This window comes from Myotis yumanensis, unplaced genomic scaffold (genome assembly GCF_028538775.1).
Source record: "Myotis yumanensis isolate MYYU_CA2020_CCGP unplaced genomic scaffold, mMyoYum1.0.hap1 SCAF_14, whole genome shotgun sequence".
Lineage (NCBI taxonomy): Eukaryota > Metazoa > Chordata > Mammalia > Chiroptera > Vespertilionidae > Myotis > Myotis yumanensis.
In genome coordinates this window covers 10,464,120-10,489,936 of record NW_027223765.1, presented here as the reverse complement: position 1 = coordinate 10,489,936, position 25,817 = coordinate 10,464,120, and the positions used below count along the sequence as shown (strand labels likewise).

Below are 25,817 nucleotides of genomic sequence, written 5' to 3'. Positions count from 1 at the left end.
TCGCTCTTGGCTTCATGTTCCTTGACTTTCTCTTCTGTATACTCCTTCTCTCCCCTCAACCCCCACCAATGTTAGATAACATGTGAACAACACAGAAAGGTTTAATTCAAACAATGGGCAGAAGCAGGAAGTCCCAGCTGTGCCCAGTTCTCCCTCCAGCTCCATCCCAGTTCAACAATACAGCCATTTCTCATATTTCCTCAATCCTTTCTCTCTAAGGCAAGATATACCCTTGGATTCACACACAAAAAACCCTCCCCAGAGGGGCTTGACCTGTGACTTAGGGGGGCTTCTCTCCAAGGGACAGTCAACCCCCCACACCCCTCCCCTGTGTTTTACCTCGCTGCAAATGAGTGCTCTGTGCATGTCAAGACTTTGTGTGGACACCACCCAGCAATCCAAAAGAAAAGCACAGACAGCGCTGGCCAGAGCAGGGAGACCTCTGTCCACTCACCTTGCCCTGCATCCTGAGCAGACCTTTCTCACATCTCTGGGGTGAGCCACCACATCCTCAACCCCTCTCAGCTCATGCATCCCCCATGCCCGCCTGAGGCTGGCCTGTGTAGAAGGCAGATGCAAAGCCAGCCGGGAAGGAAGAGCAGAAAGGCTTCCCCAGACATGGCCTGACCTCAGCAACCCCATGGCCCTGCCCTTGTGGGAGGAGAAGGCCTCAGATGCACTCCCAGCAGGCAATGGCCATTTCGGCCTCCACATTCTGGGCTCAAGCCAAGAAGCAGCAAGACCACCAGAGAGCCCATTTGTCCAGTTCCCTTTCATGTCTAAAATAGCCTTGTTGCTAGCAATGTCTGGACCCTACAGGCTGGTTTTAGGAGCAAAGAGCATCGTTTTCTGAATGTCAATAAGGTGTCCATTTATCACAGTCCACTTACGCTTCCTGGCACTGGTTCCATCAGGGAAGATTTCTTGGAATTTTGCTCTGTGACGGCATTGTTCTGAGACCTGCAGGGAGACCAAGATAAATCCAACTGTGCTTAAGTATCTGTCACTTCACTCCTTCCCTGGAGTCCAACTGGACTCGATGGAAGAAAACAGAAACGATTGATTGGTACTTTAAAATGCTTTTGCTTCCTTTCTGCAGGGGCAAATCATAATGCATTTCAGCCTCTTGCCGTTTGTGCAGTGTTATGTCCGCAAGCTAACATATTCCCACATCGCAGAGCTCGGGCCCACAGGTTGATTTTCTCCCAGGGCTAGAGAGGCATTTGCTTCACATTGTCGGGAAGTCACTGCCTGGCTTGTTTCTAAATCGTTATGTCTCCTTTAATGGCTTTCAAGTGCTCTAGAATATAAAAGGTTTGATGGCTTGGGGAAGGCCTGCTGAAACCAAATTCAAAACACTTCCTGGGAGTTGGCTGACTGGTTTATGAACAGTCTTCGGTTTCATAAAATTAACACAATAGCAACTTTTGTTCAGAAACAGTGAACTTCAAAGGAGCAGGATGCAGAGGACTTGGAGACCCTGTGACATTTCTTATTTCTGAGGTGCCATGAGAGTAAGAATGGCTGAGAAAAACCTTAGACAAGTTAAGTTTTTTGTAATAAAAGTTAGTCTCTGGAAACTGGCGCTGAAGTGCTCTAGAGCGGACTGGGAGAGGTAGGAAGGGAGCCTTGCCCTCCTCTAATAAGATACACATAAAATGTTTACAAAGTGTGACTCTCCATCAAGACCCCTGAAATTCCTCTTTTATGGAGCCAGGCAGAGAGAAGTGGGGGCGTCTGGCCCTAGGAGCGAGGCAATCTGAAAAAAGGGACGGTGCCCAAGAGGGAACGCACACCCTCTGAAGTTAGCCAGGCAGACAAGACAGCTGTGACTGGATTCTTAGGACAGTGTCCTGCAAATTCTACCTTCGATGTTCAGACATGGAAATCTCTGTTCAGTTGGCCCAGTGATGTGACACTGCTCATCCCATGCTGTTCCCTCTTTTCTCCAAGACTTCGGACCTGGTGGAGGTTCCTGAAGAAGCCGACGGGCCCGGAGATGGGTACGACCTACGGAAACGCAGCAACAGCGGTGAGTGAGGGAATGAATGGGAAATCGGGTCCCGGCACAAAGGTGAATCACATTAGCCTGAGTCAGGGGGCAGGGAAAGTCGATGTCCAGGCCCCTGGTTTCTCTGCTCGCCCTGGAATTCCACCTGGGCAAGTGCTCGGCATTCTGCAGAGAAACAGGGCATCGTTGCTGGTGGATGTCAGTGATTTGACTACACTGTTCCTTGAGTTCTGTCTCCTGCATTCGCATGCCTTATGGGCTTAACGTAACGGGGTTTAGGAGTCACTTCCAGACCTTTTGTTAATGCATCATTTCCCCCACTGACCTTTGCAAGATCAGCAAAGCCATGGAGAAGCTACTCCAGGCTACACCTCAAGTACTGGAACCAGGTGGGTGGTGGTGCCGGGGAGGGGAGTAGGGACCTCACACTTGGCTCCTCGCCAGCAGAGAAAACTAAGTCTCTGGTATGTGCAATCTAGCCAAACGTTCTTTTTTTAAAATTTATCTTTATTGTTGAAAGTATTACAGATGTTCCCTTTTCCCCCCATCACCCCGGTCCATCCTCACCTGTCCCCCACCCCCGCCTTCACCACACTATTATTCTTCCATGACTTATGCCCTGTTACAATGATTTCTAAAATAATTATTAGATGCTAACTACATATATTGCTTGCTAACATTAAGAAAAAGCTGCCTCTTAAAGTCGAGTTTAAGGAAACATAATGAGCCTCTTAGGAATTCATCTTGCCAATGCTCTCTAATGTGAATACTGGTAATTGCTTAATCTCCACTCCATTATTCAAAAAAAAATTTCTGGAGCATTTACCATCACCTGCAGAGGCACTTAGGTCACCAATGCTGTCCTCAGGTCGCTCATAATCTAGTGAGGCTGCATGTACCGACTTGAGTCATGTACTTGGGCTCAGTGCATCCTCAAGGTGACCCCGCCCAACTCTGCATGGAAAGCGTGGGGATGTGCCCCTTGGATCGGTTTCCCACCTGACTGTTTGCCCTGCCTCTTCCAGTCTGGAAATGGTATCCCACAGCTGCGCTGTCAGTGGCTGTCTGACAAGGTATCACTTCCCCTCCCTCAGTTCTAGGAACTCCGTGTGCCCCTTGTCTTGCTAGGACTGTGCCTCTGTGAGTCCCTGAAGGCAGCACATGCTTAGCTTCCCCCATGACCCTCCCTCCTAAATAGCACGGCCCCCTTCCAAGCCTGCTCACATCTGCGAAAGCACACAGCAAGGGTAAGGCTTCTTTTGCATCACGCGGGGAAAACTGCCCTTCAGGTCAATGCACACAGGCACTGAGCACTTGGCAGAGCCATTGGAGAACCAAATTAAAGAGTGTGACGGCTAGGGGACCCTCACAACGAGCAGAGACACGGCAGGGCCATCCAGCCCAAGCCTGTCCAGCACTACAGGTCCAGCAACTGAATTTGGACAGCAACCCTAAGTCCTTCAGCATCTGGAGAACAAACTCACAGGAGACCGGGATATAAACCAGACGTGCCTGCACTTTCATGCTTCAGGTCTGGTCGGCTGCTCTGTCCCTGAGCCTGCCTTCTGCCTGCACCCCTTACCTGACACTTCTCAACAATGTGATGGTCTCCTCATCACTAACCACGCCGGACGTATTTGGTCCTTGATCCCTCCTTGCTCTAGAGACAGCCTGCTGGGCTTCGCTTGGTGATCACATGACTGTGAAGCAGTGACCTAGCCTCTCTCTGCCTCTATTGACTCATCTGTAAAGTGAGGATAATCCTATCACCGAATCCATAGGATATTTTCATCTTTAAATGAGATGATAAATGAAAATACCATGTATGGCCCAGCCTGTGTGGCTCAGGGGTTGAGCACTGACCTATGAACCAGGAGGTCATGGTTCAATTCCCAGTCAGGGCTCATGCCTGGGTTGCAGGCTCCATCCCCAGTAGGGAGCATGCAGTAGGCAGCCAATCAATGATTCTCATCATTGATGTTTCTATCTTCCTCTCCCTTCCTCTCTGAAATCAATTTTTAAAAAAATTTTTGAAGAAAATACCATGTATGCATTGATGACTCTGGAACCTCATTTCCAGCACTAGGCTTCCTTGCTGCCTCCAGACCCCTGCAGCCTACTGGCTATGGCCATCTGAAAGCAGAATAGGCATTTTAAGTTAACACTGGACTCTTGATTGCTTCACCCACACACCCACACCAGCTCTTCCCAGGTTGCCTCTGCTCAGTAAACAGGAACTCTATTCTACTAGTTGATCAGGCCAGACCTATGGGCATCAGCCTTGATTCCCCATTCTTCTAACACCTCCTATCTGATCTATCAGCAGGTCTTATCTGCTGCTCTTCAATCTCTTGCCCAGTATGTGCCCCCCCCCCCCCCCCCCCCCGCACCTTGCCTCTCTGCCTCCATCATCCTGGTCCAGCTCTACTGAAGCTGTCATTCACCCATTCCCTTAATAGTTATGGTCTTTATTTGTCCAGGGATTTCTTTACTCCAAAAGCGGTCTTCTTGGATTTTATAATATGAAGGAATCATCATTCATATAGGAATCATCAATATGAAGTAGAATTGCTATTAACTAAGTCATCACAAGGTCATAAAGTGTCAGGATGCAGCCTAGAGCCTCACGACTCCACATGTGGCCCCTGGGCCAGCAGCCCGGGCAGCACTTGAGAGCTTGTTAGAAATGCAGAATCTTAGGCTGTTCCAGATCATTTGCAAAATCAGAATTTGTTTTTTAATCCTCACTCAAGGATATTTTTCCATTGAGTTTTTAGAGAGAGTGGAAGAGAGAGGGAAAGACAGAGAGAAATATCAATGTGAGAGAAACACATTGATTGGTTGCCTCCTGCACATGTCCTGGCCTTGGCCGGGGAGGAGCCTGTAACTGAGGCCTGTGCCCTTGACTGGAATCAAACCCAGGAACCTTTGCTCCACAGGCCGATGCTCTATCCACTGAGCCAAACCAGCTAGGACCAGAATCAGAATTTATATGTGAATCTCTGATATGAATCTTATTAAAGTTCAAGAAGCAGGATTAGAAATCATGGAACATACGCCCCTCCCCCCCTACACACAACACATCCTGTTACATAAAGAAACTAAGGCACTGAGTAACACACTCAAAGACTCAACGTTGATTATTCGCCATCTCTTTTATGTGAAGGGGCATTTTTACCGACTTATTCAAAGAAATCTGTTAAAGATCTTAGCAAGCAATAAACCTCTAAAAAGCTTTGGAGATCTATTAGCCATTCCTTTGATCAGCAGTAGCTTTCTTTACAATGCACCCTTGGAAGCAGGAGAGATTAATTATGCAGCAGTTTGCTTCAAAACATTTTCTTTGATTTGATTTAATCCTCTGTCCATGCAGTTTGAGAAACAACATAGAGAAAACACCCTGCTTACAGGGTCCCAGGTCTCACTAGTCCTCTCACCGTCATGGCAAGGATGGTGCTGGCTTTGCAGAAGCAGCGCCTGAGCTTCCAGTCACAAGCAGTTCTGCATTACATGTTTCCTTTACGTTCTAAAACATGCACAGTGCATACAGATATTACTTCTGCCAAGCCAGGCAGCATGTCAAATCCTGGAGAACTATTTTTTAAATATAGTTTTAATGATTTCAGAGAGGAAGGGAGAGGGAGAGGGAGATACAAACATTAATCATGAGAATCATTGACTGATTGCCTCCTGCACGCCCCCTACTGGGGATCGAGCCCACAACCAGGGCATGTGCCCTGTCTGGGAATCGAACTGTGACCTCCTGGTTCATAGGTCGCCACTCAACCACTAAGCCACACAAGTCAGGCCTGGAGGAATATTTCCAAAGCCACCTTAGAAGAGGGTACAATTCATGCTCATTTCTTTACTGGTAAGAATGCATTCTGCATTTTCTTTAGAGAAGATCTTGGGCAGGTCTGAGCGTTTCTGGTTGTTGTTTTCAACACTACTGCTGGATGCATTAGAAATGTAGAAGGGAGAATTGTTGGTCTTCACCTTTGCTTTAACTGCCAGCGACTCCATGGGAAGCAAGGTGATGAGCAAAGGGAGAAGAAAAATCTAGGCTGCCTATTTCAGCATGAAATGCCAAATAATGATGTTACTGGCTGCCTTCAATAATTGCATTTCAGTCTAACTAGATGTGATCATAACTTTCCTGGAAAAGAAGCAGGGGGAGGAAGAACATAAGAAAGACAGATTCCTAGAACTATTCTTTTAAAAGGGATGGGTGATCACATTCACTTGAGGATATTACAAAGCTGAATAGTACCTTGCGTTGCACTAAAGCAAAGAAATTCTGCCCAGAAAGAAAAATGGCAAGCTCATGTTTGTAAAATTGATGCTTGCCTTTAGTATGCACTGGTTCTAGATCTCAAATTTTGAGTTGTCACCAGAAAAGAAAAAAAAAAAAAAGGAAGCAAATCTTTTAATGGCTCTGTTGGCAGATGCCCCTGGTTCTGGTCCCCCTCCAGTGGACAATTCCCAAATTACAAATGCAAATATGATGGTGTGTTTTTGCAACACATAATTAGTGTCCAGATCATTTGCAATAACATGAATGGACCTACAGAGTATTATGCTGTGTGAAATAAATCAGACACAGAAAGACAAAGGCCATCAGATTTTACTTATATGTGGAATCTATAAAACACACAAAATAAAACAGAAACAAGCCCATAGATACAGAGAACAAATTGATGGTTGCCAAGGTGAAGGGATTAACAAAATGGCGGTTATAAAAACAGTCACAAGGATATAAAGTACAGCAGATGGAATATAGTCAATAATATTGTAATAACTATGTATGGTGTCAGATGGGTGCTAGACTTAGCAGGGTGATCATTTCAAAAGTTATATAAATGTCTAATCACTGTGCTATATACCTGAAGTTACATAATATTATATGTCAACTGTAATTGAAAAAAAATTTTTTTTTTAAATTTTAAGTTACTGTAGGCAAATATTAAGCAACAGAAAGATTCTATAGCTATATTAATTGGGGGTGGACTTTAAGAACCCCCAAAAAAGAAGCATCACTAGAGAATAGTATCATTACATAGTCAACTTCACCAGAAGATATAAATTCTAAACTTCCATCCACCTAATGTGTAGCCTCTAAATTACAGAAACTCAAAGAGGAATTGATAGAACTATTAGGAAAATTGACATTCCCCTTCATAGTGAGGGATTTTAACTCACCTTTCAATCATTGGCAAGTTGGATAGACAAAAAAAATTTAGTATAGACATAGAGGAAATGAGGACACATTTGACAATTCTAATTGACTTAAAAAGGACACTCCATCTAACAAATGGGCAATTCAAATTCTTTTTAAGAACTCTTGGAACAATTATAAAAATTGATCACCTGGTAGGCCACAAGCAAGCTTCATAAATTAATATTATATAGAGCACATCTTTCTGACAACCAAAAAATCAATAGTCAAGAGATAAGTAGGAAAACCTATAATTTGAGAAATTAAAATAAACTTTTAAAAAGCTTGTGTATTAAAAGAGAAATGAAATATATTCCAATGAAAATTGGAATATATTTAAAACTAAGTAATAGGGAAAACACTACATATCAAAACTGTGGAATGCAGCTAAAGTTGTAACTATATACCTTTGAAACTATTCAATTAAAAAATAAGAAATGCTAAAAAGTAATCATCTAAGCATTATATTTAAGAAGTCAGAAAAAAGAAATAGAATAGAGCCCATGAAAGAAAGGCAAATAAAGATTAGAGCCGAAATGATTAAATGACAAAGATAGATCATAAATCCTACAAGTGGTTCTTAAAAAATTAAATGCATAACATTTAACAATTTTAAGAATAAAATAGAGAGATAAAACAAAAGGCAATAATAAAAAGAATGAGTATAACAGATCAAAAGGCAAATAAAAGAATCTCATGGCCAACTTCATGCCAATACATTTTAAAACTATTTTTAAATAGGCAAATACCAAGAGAAATGCCATTGAGCAAAGTCTGACTCAAGAAGTAATAGAAGTAGAAACCTTGGATTTGCTTCTAATTATGATAGAAATGGAATCAATATTTCCAATGTTTGCACTATGAAAATACCAGGCCCAGTCAACTGTGTAAGTAAATGCTACCAAACATTTAAGGAAAAGAGAGTTTCCATGTTACATAAACTCATTCTGGACAACAAGAAGTGGCAAGGAAGAAGGATAGCAGCATTGTCTAATTTAGTTTATGAGGCTAATATGATTCTGACCTTAAAACCAACAAAGACAGTAGGAGAAAGGAGAATCACGGGCTAGTCTCCCTCTTGAATATGGAAGCAGAAATCTGAAACAAAATCTTAGTAAGCTGAATCCAATCGTGTATTTTGAGAAGACAATGCATAATTACCAAGCTGGACTTATTCCAGGGATGCAAATTTGGGTCAATGTTAGATAAGCCAATAATGTAACTGGCTGCATTATCAGGTTAAAGATAAAAATAATCATCTCATTAGAAAACACAGTAGTGAACATGGGCCTCGCAGGACTGAAAAGCAAAAAGGAAAGACAGAATATGGAAAAGGAACAGAAGAAAGTCCTTTGGGGATGTGGCAAAACTAAAGATTCATTTTGCATCTGTAACACCAGGAAATATTGCTAGGTGAAATAAATCATATCGAAAAGGATAAGAACCATATGACTGCACTCATATGTAGGCTATAAAACAGAAAGCAACAAACTCAGAGACACAGATAACAGTATGGTGGTGACCTGAGGGGAAGTGGGTGGGGGAGGATGAAGAAAGTAAAGAAGGTCAAATATATGGTGATTGAAGGAGACTAGACTTTGGAGGGTGAGCACACAGTGCAATATACAGGTGATGTAGTACAGAAATGTGCAATTGAAACTTATATAATGTTATTAACCAATGTTACCCCAATAAATTTAATTTTAAAAATATGCCTGCACCAGGGATATATTCTTGTTCTGAATGAAATTAGCAATCAAATTATTTTTAATACAATAAATTTAAAGCAGCAAACATAAAAGTTGTATGATATCTTTTTTTTTTAAAATATATTTTATTGATTTTTTACAGAGAGGAAGGGAGAGAGAGATAGAGAGTTAGAAACATCGATGAGAGAGAAACATCGACCAGCTGCCTCCCGCACATCCCCCACTGGGGATGTGCCCACAACCCAGGTACATGCCCTTGACCGGAATCGAACCCGGGACCCTTCAGTCCGCAGGCCGACGCTCCATCCACTGAGCCAAACCGGTTTCGGCAAAAGTTGTATGATATCTTTTTGGTAAATAGACTTGATTCTGAAAGGAATGGGTTTTATTTATTTTTTTTTTATCCTCACCCGAGGATATTTTTCCCATTGATTTTTTAGAGAGTAGAAGGGAGGCAGGAGGGGGAAGAGAGAAAAACATAGATGTGAAAGAGACACATTGATTGGTTGCCTCCCGCATGTGCCCTGACAGCAGCCCTACTGGGGCCAGAGCCTACAACCGAGGTACATGCCCTTGACTGGAAATCGAACCCGAGACCCTCATTCCACAGGCCAACGCTCTAACCATTGAACAAAACTGGCCAGGGCAAGGAATGGGTTTTATTTTTTTTTTTTTTTTTTTTTTTTTATTCGCTTAAAGTATTACAAAGGGTATTACATAAGTATCCTTTCCCCCCCCCCCCCCCGCCCTTGACAAACCCCTACCCTCCCTTACCCCCCAGTGTCTTATGTCCATTAGTTATGCCTATATGCATGCATACAAGTCCTTCGGTTGATCTCCTACTCCCCTCCCTCCTGCCCCCCAACTCTCTCTGGCCTTCCCACTGCAGTTTGACAATCAGTTTGAGGCAGCTCTGCCTCTGTATCTATTATTGTTCAAAAGTTTGTAATGGTCTTTATTATCCATGAATGAGTGAGATCATGTGGTATTTTTCCTTCATTGACTGGCTTGTTTCACTTAGCATAATGCTCTCCAGTTCCATCCATGATGTTGCAAATGGTAGGAGTTCCTTCTTTTTAACAGCAGCATAATATTCCATCGTGTAGATGTACCACAGTTTTCTAATCCATTCATCTACTGATGGGCACTTAGGCTGTTTCCAGATCTTAGCTATGGTGAATTGTGCTGCTATGAACATCTGGGTGCATATATCCTTTCTGATTGGTGTTTCTGGTTTCTTGGGATATATTCCTAGAAGTGGGATCACAGGGTCAAATGGGAGTTCCATTTCCAATTTTTTGAGGAACCTCCATACTGCCTTCCATAGTGGCTGCACCAGTCTGCATTCCCACCAGCAGTGCACAAGTGTTCCTTTTTCTCCACATCCTCTCCAGCACTTGTCGTTCGTTGATTTGTTGATGATGGCCATTCTGACAGGTGTGAGATGGTACCTCATTGTTGTTTTGATTTGCATCTCTCGGATGATTAGTGACTTTGAGCATGTTTTCATATGTCTCTTGGCTTTCTGAATGTCCTCTTTTGAAAGGTGTCTATTTAGATCCTTTGCCCATTTTTTGATTGGATTGTTTATCTTCTTTTTGTTAAGTTGTATGAGTTCCCTATAAATTTTGGAGATTAAGCCCTTATCAGATATGACGTTGGCAAATATGTTTTCCCACGAGGTGGGTTTTCTTGTTGTTTTGTTGATGGTTTCTTTTGCTGTGCAGAAGCTTTTTATTTTGATGTAGTCCCATTTGTTCAGTTTCTCTTTAGTTTCAACTGCCCTAGGAGCTGTATCAGTGAAGAAATTGTTTTGGCATATGTCTGAGATTTTGTTGCCTTTGTATTCTTCTAGAATTTTTATGGTTTCCTGTCGTACATTTAAGTCCTTTATCCATTTTGAGTTTATTCTTGTGTATGGTGTAAGTTGGTGGTCTAGTTTCATTTTCTTGCATATGTCTGTCCAATTTTCCCAACACCATTTATTGAAGAGACTATCTTGGCTCCATTGTATGTTCATGCCTCCTTTGTCAAAAATTAATTGAGCATATTGGTTCGGGCTAATTTCTGGACTCTCTATTCTATTCCACTGATCTATATGTCTGTTCTTGTGCCAGTACCAGGCAGTTTTGAGAACAGTGGCTTTGTAATACAGCTTGATATCTGGCATTGAGATCCCACCTACTTTGTTCTTTCTCAGGATCGTTGCAGCTATTCGGGGTCTTTTTTTATTCCAGATGAATTTTTGGAGAGTTCGTTCTAGATCTTTGAAGAAGGCCATTGGTATTTTAATGGGAAGTGCGTTGAATGTATAGATTGCTTTGGGTAGTATGGACATTTTAATGATGTTGATTCTACCAATCCAAGAACATGGTATGTTCTTCCATCTGTTTATGTCTTCCTCTATCTCTTTTTTCAACGTCCTGTAGTTTTCTGAGTAGAGGTCTTTAACCTCTTTAGTTAAGTTTATTCCTAGGTATCTTAATTTTTTTGGTGCGATGGTAAATGGGATTGTTTTTCTGATCTCCCTTTCTGAAAGTTCACTGTTGGTGTATAGAAATGCCTCAGATTTCTTGGGGTTAATTTTGTATCCTGCTACATTGCCAAATTCAAGTATTAAGTCTAGTAGCTTTTTGATGGAGTCTCTAGGGTTTTGTATGTATAATATCATGTCATCTGCAAATAAGGACAGTTTTACTTCCTCTTTTCCAATTTGGATGCCTTTTATTCCTTCTTCTTGCCTAATTGCAATGGCTAATACTTCCAGTACTATGTTGAACAGGAGTGGTGAGAGTGGGCATCCCTGTCTTGTTCCTGTTCTTAGGGGAAATGGTGTTAGTTTTTGTCCATTGAGTATGATGTTGGCTGTGGGCCTGTCATATATGGCTTTTATTATGTTGAGGTATGATCCTTCTATTCCCACCTTTCTGAGAGTTTTTATCAAAAATGGGTGTTGGATTTTGTCGAATGCTTTTTCTGCATCAATTGATATGACCGTGTGGTTTTTTTCTTTCAATTTGTTTATGTGATGTATCACATTTATTGATTTACGGATGTTGTACCATCCTTGCATCTCTGGGATGAATCCTACTTGGTCATGGTGTATGATCCTTCTGATGTACTGCTGGATCCGATTTGCTAAGATTTTGTTGAGGATTTTGGCATCTATGTTCATGAGGGATATTGGCCTGTAATTCTCTTTCATTGTGATGTCTTTACCTGGTTTTGGTATTAGGGTGATGCTGGCTTCATAGAATGAGCTTGGAAGCGTTCCTTCCTCTTGAATTTTTTGTAGTAGTCTGAGGAGGGTAGGTTTTAGTTCTTCCTTGAATGTTTGGTAGAACTCCCCTGTGAAGCCGTCTGGCCCTGGGCTTTTGTTTGCTGGAAGCTTTCTGATGACTGCTTCAATTTCTTCCATAGTTATTGGCCTATTGAGGTTTTTAGATTCTTCCTGGTTGAGTTTTGGAATGTTGTATTTTTCTAGGAGTTTGTCCATTTCCTCCAGGTTGTCCAGTTTGTTGGAGTAGAGTTGCTCGTAGTATTGTTTAACAATCATTTGTATTTCTGTGGGGTCTGTTGTTATTTCGCCTCTATCATTTCTGATTTGGTTTATTTGGGACCTCTCTCTTTGCTTCTTGGTGAGCCTGGCTAGGGGTTTGTCAATCTTGTTTATCCTTTCAAAGAACCAGCTCTTGGTTTCATTGATTTTCTGTATTGTTTTTTTGGTCTCTATTTCATTGATTTCTGCTCTAATCTTTATTATCTCCTTCCTTCTGCTCACTCTGGGGTTTTCTTGTTGCTCTCTTTCTAATTCTTTGAGTTGTAGAGTTAGATGATTGACTACCATTTTTTCTTGTTTTTTGAGATAGGCCTGTAGAGCTATAAACTTCCCTCTCAGGACTGCTTTCATTGTGTCCCAGAGGTTTTGGATTGTTGTGTTTTCATTGTCATTAGTGTCCAGGATGTTTTTAATTTCTTCTTTGATGTCATCGGTAACCCAATCAATATTTAATAACATGCTATTCAGCTTCCAAGTGTTTGAGTATTTTGGGTTGTTTTTATTGTAGTTTATTTCTAACATTATGCCATCGTGGTCTGTGAAGAAGCTTTTTATGATTTCAATCTTCTTGAATTTGTGGAGACTTTGCTTGTGACCCAATATGTGGTCTATTTTTGAATATGTCCCATGAGCACCTGAGAGGAATGTATATTCCGCAGCTGTGGGGTGAAGTGTTCTGAAGATGTCAATTAAGTCCATCTGATCTAGTGAGTCATTTAGGATTGCTGTTTCTTTGCTGAGTTTTTGTCTAGCGGATTTATCCAGTGATGTCAGTGGTGTATTAAAGTCCCCTACTATGATTGTATTGTTGTCGATCTCTCCCCTGATATCTTCCAGAAGTTTTCTTATGTATGTGGGTGCTCCTGCATTGGGTGCATATATGTTTACCAGGGTTATATCTTCTTGTTGTATTGATCCCTTTAGTATTATGAAGTGGCCTTCCTTATCTCTGGTTATGGCCTTCACTTTGAGATGTATTTTGTCAGATATAAGTATTGCTACCCCAGCTTTCTTTTCCTTTCCATTTGCGTGAAAGATATTTTTCCATCCTTTCACTTTCAGTCTGTGTGAATCCCTTCTAATGAGGTGGGTCTCTTGTAGACAGCAGATGTATGGGTCATGTTTTTTTATCCATTCAGCCACTCGATGTCTTTTGATTGGAGCATTTAGTCCATTTACATTTAAAGTTATTATTGAAAGGTATTTGTTTGTAGCCATTTCTTTTTTTGTGTGTGTGTGTGGCTGTTTTCTTTCTGAGCTTGATATTTCTTCTTTTTACACCAGTCCCTTTAGCATTTCTTGCATGGCTGGCTTGGTGGTGATAAACTCCCTTAGCCCTTTTTTGTCTGTGAAGCTTCTTATTTCCCCTTCAATTTTGAATGATAGCCTTGCTGGGTAGAGTATTCTTGGATTCAGTCCTTTGCTTTGCATCACTTTGTAGATTTCCGTCCATTCTTTTCTGGCCTGATGTGTTTCTGTTGAGAAATCATTTGATAATCTAATGGGAGATCCCTTGTATGTTACTTTCCGTCTCTCTCGCAGCCTGTAAGATTCTCTCTTTATCCTGAACATTTGCCATGGTAATTATGATGTGTCTTGGTGTGGGTCTTTTCGGGTTCACCTTGTTTGGGACTCTCTGGGCTTGTGTGACTTTTTTCTTCCCCACCTCAGGGAAGTTTTCTGATATTATTTCTTTGAATAGGTTTTCTAATCCATGTTCATCTTTCTGTTGTTCTGGCACCCCTATTATTCGTATGTTGTTTCGTTTCATGTTGTCCCAAAGCTCCCTTAGGCTCTCCTCCTGTCTTTTAATTTTTTTCTCCATTTGCCGTACAGTTTGAGTGTGTTTTGCTTCCTTGTCTTCTAATTCACTAATTCGGTCCTCCGCTTCTCCCAGTCTACTGTTGATACTTTCAATGGAGTTTTTTATTGAAGCTATGTCACTCTTCATTTCTTCTTGGGACTTACTTAAGTTGTTGATTTTTTCATCTGTTTCTTCTAGCTTCTTGCATAAGTAGTTGAGTTTTTCATCTGTTTCTTCTTGCTTCTTGAACATGTGGTGCATGTACTCTAGGAACCTTATTCTGAATTCTTTTTCCGTCATGTTGCATATCTCTGTCTCACTTAGCTGCTTTTCTGGCGAGTCCTCCTTTTCTTTCCTTTGGGGGTTTCTTTGCCTACCCATGTTTGATCTCGCTGACATATGTAGATGTTGAGATGTTCAGTGGCTGCTCCCTGGGTGGCAGGGGCTCCTTGGGTTGTGGTTGCTGCTCAGACGGTTGCAGTAGCAGCTGCTTTCCAGTTGGCAGCAGCTCCTCTGGTGGGTGTTGTTCACAGCTGTGTTGGCTCTTCTGGCTGGTGGGGGGAGGCTTCACGTACAGTTGCTGTTCCACAGACAAAGGGTGTGGTGATCAGGAGGCTGTGGTGATCAGGAGGCTGCGGTGATCAGGGGGCTGCTGTTGCTTGGATCGGTCTGGGAAACGCTCTTCTCTTACCAGCACTGCATGGTCTGGGAAACGCTCCTCTCTTATGGGCACTGCATGGTCTGATCAGTTCCTCAGGATGCCCCCTTTAGTCTCAGTTCTCCGCAATCACAAAATCCAAATCTCAAATCTCCTGGCGCCAGCAAACCCGCGGAACTCCTTACCCTGGTCAGGGTCTGTGTCTGTCCCAAGAGACGCGGCTGTCTGCCATGCGGTCTCCCTCCGACCCTCTCAAGGAATGGGTTTTAAAAATCATTTTGGCACTGTTCAGTTCTGCTTGCAACAATATAGTTAAAAACACATTTGGGGTCACTTCAAGTGATTTTTAATGTAGTTCACAAAAGTGATACACATTTCAAACCAGATACTTAAGGGATATTCAATAAAAAGCTAAAATAATGTGGAATTACCAACTTGTAAATGCCATCCAAGCTGTTCATTGCCTGTGCACCTTATGTACTTCCCCTTTTTAGCTCCAATCAAATCTAGGAAGATTCTCTTTGTGTGTTTTCATTCAATAATTTAATATTCTTTTAGAAGTTGTAGGTACTTAGGGAATCAAATATTTACACCAAGATTTTAGGTCATCACATTATATCACCTGGCCTCTACTCATTTTCAACTGTTGAGAGGCCAATATGGAGGCAGACAAGACCCATAGGTTTGGGCCTTCCTTTTCCACTTACCTACAGACCAGAGCTCCTCCGACGAGTGCATATTGGCCTCCTAGGGCTGATAGGATTGTGTCCACAGGCTCTGGAGAAGAGACGTTTGCTAAGCATCGGCACATTTACAGGGGCTCTTGTTCTGAAGCGTGTTCTCTACACCAGTTACTGAGTCCCTCTTAGGGACATGGAGATGCGCTGACTGAAGTAGGGGGTAGAGCTTTGGGTGGCCTGTGTCTCTTCCTCTCCTGAGATCGCCTCAATAATCTGCAGGGAGACCAAAGGGAAGAATACAGCAGCCATGTGTTACATTTAAATGTGGAGTCTTCTCAATGGCGGGTTAATTTGGACACCGTAACTGTACTCTATAAACTTGGAAACATTGGCCACATTTGTGTTTAAGGAGGAGACACCCAGTGAGAATAAGGCCATGCCGTTGTCACCAGGGTAGACTCGGCTCCTGAAACGGGCCATGGCAGAGCCCTCACAGCCACCCGGGACCTCCCACAGCTGTGCAACGGACAGCGGAAACGCCTGCCCATTGTCAGAGCCTTGTTCTGATCAAAGGCCACCAAGTGGCTGCTGAAACGCAAAAGGAAGAGAATTCTGCAGCCCAAGAACAAACCAAATGAGAAACCACACTTTTATTCTTTAATCCGAATAATTGCCTCAGTGCACTGACAATAAGAGATCAAGGAACTATCTTGAAATTTAAAACTAACACTTTAAGCTGAAAAATAGAATATAGATAACATTAACAAACTAGAAACAAGATATTGACAATAGATGAGAAAAACCCGGTATTTAGAAAAGGTAATTCGGATACAATTAAATCGGGCCCTCCATCACCCTCCATCCCATAACGAGTGATTGGATACATGGAACAGAGACGCAGGGCGCGGTTTCTGTTCATGAGAAGAGCACTACCCAGGGAGACCCAGTTGTAAACACGCAACTGCCAGGCAAGCGAGAGGATGTGCCAGCTGGAGGCGTGTGCAAGGGTGTGAGCGCGCAGAGGAGGCGGTGCAGAACCCGCACAGGGAGCCAGGGAGGCGTCCCACAGGCAACAGGCAAGCTGGGCCCCCGAGAACAAGGAAAAGGCAGAAGTGAAATAGACTCTGGGACAGGGAGTAAGAAACCAAGTTTTCAATCATGTTTCCAAAACACAGTGACTGGATCCATAAAACTCCTGCTTCCCCTTGTCTCCTCAGTGTTTACGTATCCAGAAAATGGCACTGACGACCTCAGAGACCAAGCGAGGAACTTAAACCACCAGGTATTCATGGGCGTCGCAAAGGCAGTGTTTGTTTCCACATGTATGTTACACACAAGTAGATACAGACTCTCTCGTGTGTAAATTATACAGTTACATAATATAGCGGGTGTATTTTATAGTACATAAGTATATAGTTATATTTTTATGTTCATTTGTATATAATTAGCATAGAATCCATAGAATAGAATAAATCGATAGAGCCAATAGAATAAAATAAAAAATACTTGAGCTTTGGATAGCAGAGTGAATCAAATAAAAAAGGTATAATTGTGTGCAACTTTTGTTTGTTTTATAGATAGCATACGTTTGTTACATAATGTATTTAAATATAGTGTAGAATTATATATTATACATATGTGTATATATTACAGTTATGTTATATATTATATAATTTTTAATTTATTATATGTATGATAAAGTGTAAGCATTGATATAGCATTCATATTTAATTGGTTAATGATAGTAGCTAATATTTATATAACACAATACTCTCTATAGTCTACAAATCGGGGACAACAATAAAATCCACCTCACAGGGCTGTTGCGAGGATCGTGTGCTCATGCATGTGCCGCACTGCCTGGCACATGGTACGCTATCAAAACAGTAGTTCTTACTATCATTATTGCAAGGTTTCACAGCCAGAAGATGGTGATCCCATGACATAACCAAAATCTGCCTGACGGCAAAATCTGTGCTTTCTTCACAGAATGAATGAACTAATTGCCCTGTATATACACCTGGTCCCCTTGGATACTTGAGACACCAAATTTTAGGCTTACTGAAAAGAAGTCAATTTTATGGATCACTTCGCAAATTATATAAATGTCTAACTACTATGCTGTATACCTGAAACTAATATAATATTGAATGTTAACTGTAATTGAAAAATATTTTTTTAAAAAAAACTGAAGTTTAGGAAGTGAAAGTTTGTTACTCCTATTCACATGTCCATCTTTCTATAGAGAGGATAGTCTCACTCCTGGGGCCAATCCTGTATCACTTTTCATGAACAACCATATAAAAAATAGTATTTGAAGAAAATTATAGTATTTCTCTTTTTTAAATGTTTCTATTCATTTGTAGAGAGAAACGGAGGAAGAGGAAGAGAGAGAGAGAAACATCGATGAGAGAGACACATCATGGATCAGCTGCCACCTGCACAACCCCTACTGGGGATCGAGCCCGCAACCCAGGCATGTGCCCAGACTGGGAATTGAACCAGTGACCTCTTGGTTCAACCACTTAGCCACACCAGCCGGGCAAAAATTACAGTATTTCTGACAAAGACCTCCACATAATGGTTTTCAAATGGTTTGCAATAAAATCAATCTCAGCTAAGAAATTAAAAAAATAAACCAATGGTTGAAACAGTCTTTAATAACGTTTAGCTATTTTAACCCTTAAGAGCCATACACTGAATTACTTTGCATTCACTTCACCATTGCCTTTTTCCCCCTTGCTTCTCTCATTTCTTCCTCCTTCCTTCCCTAATTTGTCTTCATTTCCTCTTTCAGGGTCCTCTTTCCAAAGACCCGTTACAGATGAACACCTATGTTGCCTTGTACAAATTTGTACCACAGGAGAATGAAGATTTGGAAATGAGGTAAAAGCATTTTTTTACAGAAAAGAAAAAAGCAAGAATGAAAGAAAGAATAATTCAATTTGTGTTGCCTCCGGGATATTTAGGGCAATTCTCAAACTTTAGTGTGCATGCAACCTGCAGGGCTGGTTCGCTGGGATTGCTGGGCCAGTCCCTGCAGCTTCTGAGTCAGCTGGTCGGGGGCGGGGCTTGAGAATTTGTATTTCTAACTGGTCTGCTGGTGAGTACGCTGCTGCTGACGCAGGGCCACACCTCAAAAAGCATGGTTTTAGCACCCTGCCAACAGAACTGCTCGTGGGAGTTTTCATGAAAGTTGCGTATCAGATGCACTTGGCATCCTGTGGAGTCCAGGGAATCAAAAAACTATATTTCATCCCCAAATTAGCATTGATTGAAGAATCAAACTAAAGCCATTTCTTTCTCCTGCTGGAGACTGGCACCTCTGCCTGGCTCACAAGGATCCATCCCACTTCCGGTAATGACGCCAGGGGACGGTAAGGTGAGCTTTGGGAATCTTTCTCTTGACCACAGTTTTTGTCCCTTGCGTTTCAGTGTAGAGTCAGTCCTCTGCTCACATCCTGCTTATTGTGTGACCTGAAGCACTTTATAAACATCTTAGGTATCTATAAAAATAAAAGCATAATATGCTAATTAGACCGAACATCCTTCCGGACGACCTTCCAGACAAAGCTGGGGCTGTGAGGGCCAAGCCCCTTGCACGAATTTCGTGCATCAGGCCTCTAGTAAAAGAATAAGAATGACCTCTTCCCCCTACAGTACCTGTGAGGGTGAAATGAGTAGTGCATAAGGCATATAGCATGGTGCCCCGTCATTGCGGACACTCAGTAACTGGTAGTTATTCCAATTTGTATAATATGGTGTGTTCACTGGCCTGTCTCCAAGGAAAGGCTTGGTTCCCCTCCTCCACTCATGGCCCTAAAACGTAAGTAGTCTGAGGAGAAGGCTTTGGTGTTTCCCAATCCCAGAGCAGGGGAGAAAGGGCTGCTTTGCTTGTCCAATGGGCCCTTAGACATTGGTTCTTTGAAAGTCCAAAGAGAATAGAGAGATGTTAACACTAAAAACTACTGAAATGTCAGTCTTAGTGAAACTGCCTCCATCTGGGGTGGACTCCCCTTGCCTGAATGCCATGCAGACCAAGTCCCAGTCATGTCATTCCCCTTAAATGGCATCCATAGGGACCTGTCCCTCCGCCCTGGGCTATGGGGGCTTCTCTCCGTCCTCAGGCTTGTGCCACGTCCCAGGAATAGTCCATGTGCACTTGCCTGAATGTGGTTTCCCACTTCAGTGGAATCAGCTGCTCCTCTTCCTCTTCCCCAGAGCCCCTCAAAAGGACAGAGCTGCCAAAAAGGCTCCAGTTAGACCCTGTCTCCCTGGTTCCACAGGCCATTGGGTCAAGTCCAGCAGCCCTCAGGGCGCAGCATTCAGCGACACTCCACAGCAGATGGGTGTATCCCACCGGAGTTTGGTACCTCCTGGCTCACACAGAGGTCAGCTGTGTTCAGCGTGTGCCCTGGTCTGCTCCCAGTCATTCTTGGGTCTTTGCAGAGCACAGTTCAGAGCCTGGAACTCAGCTCCTTAGATTCCTGTAGACGTTTAGGCTCTGAGTTTTCTCCACCGTTGGGTAGGAATTGCCACACTGATGTCACCGGCTGGAGCTGTGAACACTACCTGAACTGTCTGGCATCGGTGCAGGAGGAGAGATGGCATTTGTCAAGTGCAGGCCTATTCTAGTGGGGATATAACAAGCCCCAAAGGTTAGAGCCCCCCTAGGATTTGTCACTGAGGTGGTACCTGCCCTTCAGCAAACGGTCCCCAATGGACTACCTGCTGATGAAGACAAGGATGACATATATTTACTTTGCAATAAATACAGTGTATTTTGTTCTTCTTGAGATTGTCATTTGGGGTATCCAAAATTTTAAATTTAACAATTTCTTATTGTGCAAGTCCCATCGTTTTTATATTAGAAAATTGTCTGAAGCCATCAGATGAAAAAAACAACAACACAATTCCTGATAAATATAGAATGTTACTGAGGAATGTCATCTAGCTGCCTGTTGGTGGTCAGGCAGCTGCTGATGTGACACGTCATAACTTTTCGTGCTTATTTCAGTGGGTTACAGGCCTTTCACAGTCAGATTGTCTGGTCACCAATCAAACGTTTACAGTCCTCTTCGAGGCACACAGGACTGTTCATTCCCAGGAGGGGAATGTCTGCATTCCACCGACTACAAGAATAAAGTGATAAGTCACACCTCCTTTTTTTTTTTATTTTGCCAAGAGATTCTAGGTCCCCATTTTAAAAGCCAGGTGCTTGATTTAGAATGGGGAAGGCTATGCTTTGGGGATTTCACATAATTCCATGAATGAACTGGAGCTTTGTGAATTATCATTTTCTCCTTAAACCATAAAGGAGAAAAACAAATTCTGCTTAACAAAATAACCATTCTCATCCACCTGCATTCTGATCCAGGGAGCATGCTGGGTATTGTCCTCAGGGAAGAGAACAAAAGAAGCGAGAGTACAGGGAATGTTAGGAGTGTGAGCTTGACGGCAAAGAACAGATGAACAGTCATAGATCACTTCCGCAAGCATTTGTCATATGCCTGCTCAATAGTAAGGAAAGCCTTTTCTGCCAACAGCTAGCAGTCCAGATCTCCCTACTGACTTCCAGTTGCACATCCTTACCTGCCTATCCTGGGAGTGGATGGCAATAACAGCTCCTCCCTCCCTCCCTCCCACAAACCTGCTCCTTAGGGTGAATGACATCACCATCTGCCCAGGCTTCCAGCCACCAGAGACCTCTCTTTACCTGCATTCAGTTGAGTACACTGTTTCTTCTCTGTTCTCTCCTTCCCAGGGCGACTGAGTATTTAATGAGATCATTTAAAATAAAAGCTAGGATTTCATTCCCACTACAAAGCAAGGTGCACACTATATTTTAGATGCCTTCTGTTCATAATTTGCATCTTTTCACAATAGGTTTCATTTCCTAGTTTTCTGAACAACCTCATTAACACAACCCTAACACCGTCAAAGACTCATCCATTGAGCACATCCCGTGAGACTTTATCTCCCTGGCCCCGTGATAAGGAGGCTGTGATACCCTGTCCCTCATCTTCTGAGCAGGTTTTGCAGTTGCTGGTGTGACATGTCACAGGTATGGAATTTTACCACTGACATGAAAGATACGATGCCATCCTGTATGAGACCTCCAGTTCATTGCTGAGGATTTGTGGTCTCCTAACATTAAAGAGCCACCCAGGTTCCTCTGAGTGGAAGAGGCTTGTATAGTAAGGAGATAACCTTCTGTAATTCAGGGTCTTAGACAATGTCTACCAATAACCCTTATTATCAAGCTTTATAAAGAGCTGGGGAAATTGCACTTCGTGAACTGCCAGCCTAATTCATGAGCAAAATTCTTTAAAATGCTACTTGAACTACAAACTGGAGAACCTTATTCTCATCAGTATTAACATCATTATCATCCCATATTGCCTCGTGCCAAATCATCCTCTTGGCCAAGTGGGTGGGTATGTGTGTGATATACTTACCTATGGACATCCATTCCCACACACTCACAGTCAGATATGCATGAACATACACACATTCATGTGCACACATTCGTACACACACATCAAGAGCACAAGCTTAATAATACATGCTTAGCTTTTTAAAGAAATTAAATCCTGCCCAGCCAGTGCCCTAACCGGTTTGGCTCAGTGGATAGAGCGTCAGCCTGCGGACTCAAGGGTCCCAGGTTTGATTCTGGTCAAGGGCATGTACCTTGGTTGCGGGCACATCCCCAGTAGGGGGTGTGCAGGAGGCAGCTGATTGATGTTTCTAACTCTCTATCCCTCTCCCTTCTGCTCTGTAAAAAAATCAATAAAATATATTTTTTTTTAAAAAGAAATTAAATCCTGTCCAGCTAGTGTGGCTCAGTGGTTGAGTGTCAGCCTATGAACCAGGAGGTCATGGTTCGATTCCTGGTCAAGGGCACATGCGTGGGTTTCGGGCTCCATCCCCAGTGTGGGGCGTGCAGGAGGCAGCCAATCAATGATTCTCTCTCATTTATGTTTCTATCTCTCCCTCTTCCTTCCTCTCTAAGATAAATAAAAATATATATTTTTTAAAAATAAGAAAGTTTTGCCCTCCATATGTACAAAGTAACCAGTCCCATTATCCTCACTGCTTTGGGGGTCAGAAGTCGGAAGAGTCTTAGAGCCATTGCTTGTTATTCACACCAACACACCTTTAAAAACCAATAAGAATTACTTTTATGGCTTTGCCGAGTTGATATATCACATAAGCAATCAGCAGATGTAAATAACTCCAAGCCAACACAAACCCCTAAACATCGTAAGAACTCTGAAATAAAGGCTCAAGAGTAAATAAAAGACTTAAAGATTCAAATGCATATTTCAGTGGCCATTTAATGCCTGTTCCAAAGAATCCATTTTGGTTTCCCACATCTAAGTCATTTTCATTTTTATTAGTTCTCCCCAAACAGATTTATATGATAATGGCCATGTTTCATAAGAAGGGAAAGGGAGCGGGGAATGAGATGGAAAGAAAAAAAAAGCTTAGGAGCCAAGAGAAGGAAAGCAGGAACTACTTTTCCAAGTCTATTAAATTCTAAGAAAGACACAAATTAATTGCCACTTCAGTGTGTCGGAACACCTACATCGGGGCAGGGGGGGGCCTTCAAAGAGAAACCTGTCTTCTGTTGTAACCCCAAATAAGGATTTAGATTCTTGAGTCACCAGACTCTTTCCTGGCAGCCTGGACCTCGGATTTTTCCATGGGCGCGTCTGAATGAAGCCAGGCAGCTATTTGTCTCATTAGCTAATATTCATCAGAAGCTCTGGAGATGGGATGGCCTGAATTCATCTCATTCCGATTTTTTCAAAGCACCTTAGAACTGACTTTAACCCGCGCATGGCTGTTTCCTCCGCTCGTCACATCCTGAGTGAGCACCTACCCTCTGCTGGGGGAACAATGCACAGGCCCTGTGCTCAGAAAGCTCAAGTGGGCAAGGGCTGAGGTGGGTGGCAGAGGAGTAGAGAAGACGGTGCCCTTCAGCGTGGGGTCTTGTGGGTGGGGAGGCACCCAAGCAGCCTTGGGAAACCAAGGAAGACTTTGCAGGCAGGTGGCATCACAGCCATGCTAGGGCTTCGGCTTGTTAGTGCGCAGCATTCTCTCTTCACCGCAAGGAAAGGATAGGGAAGAATAGCTCACATAACAGTCCAAGAGGATGACTTCAAAATTCACCAAACGGGGAGGGAGTGCGGACGCAAACTCCATTAGAAAAAGAGGTGGTGCGCAATCATTGCCGGTTCAGGGGCGTATTTATTTAGGTAATTGCATCCATTCCAGTCTTCATTCTGAAAAGACTGTCTTAAAATTCAGTGAAGCTTAGTGAATGAACACTTAGCTGTTTAGTTCATATTTAAATGAGACAATTTATAGGTCTTTACATATGGGGGGAGGGTAAGGTGGGAGAACTAGAACCCAGAACTCACAGGTAGAAAGTAGTAGAGTCAGGGCTGCAACCCAGGGAGGCAGACTTGGGGCCCAACTCATCTTTCTTATCCCTAGCGTTCCATCCTGCATTGTTGTGGTAGGATTCCTCTGTGATGAGGTTGCTGATGATATTTCAATCAGCAGGTTCGGACAGAGTATTCATGTATCCTGTGCTAGCCACTCATATTACTTCTTACCAGTCTATTGGGATTGTTACTCTCCTTTATAAGACCAGGAAGTTTGTTATCTATAGAATGTGTTCATGAAAAGTCACTCCTGTTCAAGGATAATTTTTTTTTAATTAAGATGAAATCATGACTCTCATACAAATATAAAATGAACACATGTCAAAGTTGCTTTTAGACTCATTCATTAATGAGAGAACCCCTAATATGTCACATCTGGTTCAAAGGAGAATTCAAGCATCAGACATATGTAGGCGATCCAGGGTGCTGATGTGAATTTGCAAATACATGCAACACTGATCAGTATTCACAGGGTAATCATTGATTACATTCCACCAGACACAATTCCCATGCATGTCAAATGACAGACAAGAGTCACTGGCATCATCATCAGTTTCGTACAACTTGCAGAAATGAAAAATAATAGCTCAAAGGCATTGAAGGGGGGAGGACGACTTGGGAGGGTGAGCTAGACACCCAGATCAGCAATCATTTTGGCCCACTTCGAAGTCTTTCACAATTTTTCTGACCGGCCCTTGTGTTCTTTTAGCAAATCTGTTGGGTTACACAAGCAAGTAGTATTTTACAGAGGAGAAAACTATGGTTGGGATGGCTCACACTTGTTAACAAGCCATCAAACCTGCTGGAGAACAGCATTAAAATAGAGATTCCTGGGCTCCATCCAAGCCTAGAGAGTCAAATCCCATTTGGAAATATGAATGTTAAGTGTTTCTCTAGATTCTGATTATCCTCCAGATTTGAGAACAACGGATCCCAAAATACACAGTGGGCCAGTGGCAGATCCAAAACCAGAATGCAGGTTTCCTGAGTCTCAGGCCTGAGGTTCAGTACACTCGTTGGATTTTTGGCCTGTAACTCATGTGATGATGTCCTTCACTGTGCAAGGCCTTATACACCCGCCATAAAATAAGAAGAGGAGAGCCCTTAAGACAGAGTAAGACAGAATAAGACTCCCTTGGTGTCTTATTTCCATTCTCTAAGTACATTACTGCTTGGCAAATGCATCAACATAATTAAAACTAAATGTAATTCTAATGCACCAATTTGATTTAAAAATAATCTTCACAGTCACCAGGACATCAAAATGCAATTAGGGCTATTTGAGGAAAGTCTCTGATGCATTTTAGGTTCTGATGCTGCACTGTGTCAAGAAACCCAGATCTTCCCGAATGTCACTAATGTGTTTAGCTGCCTCCCTCTCACTCAAATGCCTCTTCCGATTAGGTTCTGGGGAGCGTGATCCATGACAGTTCAGGAACATTCGCCAAATCCCATCCAAACGGCCCTTTCGCTGAATGCCTTTCCTCTGAGCTGGTCTCTGAACTTGGGAAAGTGCAGGCAGTCTTATGGATACCAGGCTTCAGACAAAATCAAATTGCCTCGTTCCGGAGTTCCTTGCTACCTACCCGTGTTCTCAGACTGTAAAAGGCTCTGGACCAGGACTATGGAGAATGAGGAATGGGTCTAGCAAAAAAACTAAGCAGGAGATCTAAAATTAATGGAGCCCTTTGGCAGGCTCCCTTTTCTGTTTCCCTTAGCCTGGTTTTT

General features: G+C 42.7%; 1 protein-coding gene across 3 annotated transcripts in view; it reads left to right on the top strand.

Moving 5' to 3' along the window:
* The window catches only part of STAC (SH3 and cysteine rich domain), a 106,808-nt gene that overhangs the window by 60,769 nt on the left and 20,222 nt on the right, over positions 1 to 25,817 (top strand). For all 3 annotated transcript variants that reach the window (XM_070391735.1, XM_070391734.1, XM_070391736.1), the window contains exons 6-8: positions 1,954 to 2,032; positions 16,854 to 16,918; positions 18,434 to 18,522. In XM_070391735.1, coding sequence (XP_070247836.1) covers positions 1,954 to 2,032; positions 16,854 to 16,918; positions 18,434 to 18,522 — 233 coding nt within the window. The remainder of the gene's footprint in view (positions 1 to 1,953; positions 2,033 to 16,853; positions 16,919 to 18,433; positions 18,523 to 25,817) is intronic.